The sequence below is a fragment of the Silene latifolia genome, chromosome 11 (assembly GCF_048544455.1).
Source record: "Silene latifolia isolate original U9 population chromosome 11, ASM4854445v1, whole genome shotgun sequence".
Classification (NCBI taxonomy): Eukaryota; Viridiplantae; Streptophyta; class Magnoliopsida; order Caryophyllales; family Caryophyllaceae; genus Silene; species Silene latifolia.
Genome location: NC_133536.1, coordinates 13,072,640 through 13,074,119, shown reverse-complemented (window position 1 = coordinate 13,074,119; position 1,480 = coordinate 13,072,640). Strand labels below are relative to the sequence as shown.

Below are 1,480 nucleotides of genomic sequence, written 5' to 3'. Positions count from 1 at the left end.
TCTTAGCAACAATGTCACTAGATCCACCATTTCTTTGCCAAAGTGATCGATAATTGTACCCGTATACAAATCGATGCGCTTCACATACTCAACCGGCCCAAATACAGCTTCTTGATTCCAAACCATCTCGTCAAAGACAATAAGACGTAGTATAAAAACCTCTAATTTTGGACAACGTAGCATTAACCCTATTGCTTCAATTATCAGAGGCAAACACCCAACTAATTCAAGATGAGTCAAATTAGGAAAGATCATTGTCTTCTTTGGACCACGGCTGATTGTTGTCGCATATGTGTCGAGTTTAAGTGACTTGACGACATGTGAGACCGAATCTAACATTTGCATTGATAATGTTGAAATCGTAGAATAATTCAATTCGTCCAATATTGGAGCATCGATGATAACATCAACAACAGACAACCCCTCAAGGCTTATACATAATCGCTTTAATTTCTTGCTTGTAAGTGATTCCCAATGCGTCGTTAATGGACACGGACAAGTCTTCAAGTGATGGGCAACAACTTAATAGCCGTCTCAAACAATCATAGTTAATCCAAGATAGACGAAGTTTCTTGAGATTTGGAAGATTAATTGAATTAGTAGTAGTTGAAGCAATCCGATGACACATGTTCAAGTCAAGCGATACCAACGAATGCATTCGGAAAATGCTAAGTGGGTACACGTGTTCATAAGAACTATTGCGAGAAAACTTAGTAGCCGTGAAGTGTTGGATGTTACAAGCACGTAATTGACGAGCCCATGCGTCGATGATAGGCCAGCAACGAGGTTCTCTATAGTGAGCAATGTTAAGATCAAGACAAAAGGTGTCGACAATGGGTGGGATTAATACGGCGAAGAGGTTATTGAGGGCGGTCCAAAACACGTAAAGATCGTAGGTAGGTGCGCTTGTTTGTTTGATACTGAAATTAGTAGTGGAAAAGGTAATGACCACTTCACGAGGAAGGCCGACGCGTGAGATAATTTCGAAGATGATGTCCTCGGGAAGTGAGATCAATCTATGCCGGTAAACAGCCGGAACGCTAGGTTTTTGTCCCATTACTGAATATCTAAGCTTATAATTGGAGATCAATATAGAACGGCAGAGTATTTAAGGTTTATTGTAGGCTAGGAGAATGAGTAGAATTAGGATTTAATATTAGGTTTTTTAAAATTATGAAAGATTCTCATCATAAATGCAATTATGAACCTACTTTTACCATAATACAAATTCTAGGATAAAACATTACACTGTGATTTATTGTTATCAATAAAAGAGTGGTTTTTGTATAAATAAATCGATTGGTTAACCCTATGAGACCGTCTCATACAAAAAAATTTGTTTGATTGGATGGTTGAGAAGAACACTAGATTATTGTCGTAATAAATTCGTAGAGATAATTGTAATATTCTTTGTAATTTTAATTTACTAGTCTTGTAAACTCAATATAGAAAGAGTCACGGCCTACAACGATAATAGGGA

At 37.3% G+C, this 1,480-nt stretch overlaps 1 protein-coding gene across 1 annotated transcript; it reads right to left on the bottom strand.

Moving 5' to 3' along the window:
- Positions 1-424: 424 nt before the first annotated feature.
- On the bottom strand, positions 425-1,057 carry LOC141612938 (FBD-associated F-box protein At5g60610-like). The gene has a single exon (XM_074431687.1). It carries the CDS (start codon positions 1,055-1,057, stop codon positions 425-427), a length of 633 nt encoding a protein of 210 aa, XP_074287788.1.
- Between the last annotated feature and the right edge of the window lie 423 nt (positions 1,058-1,480).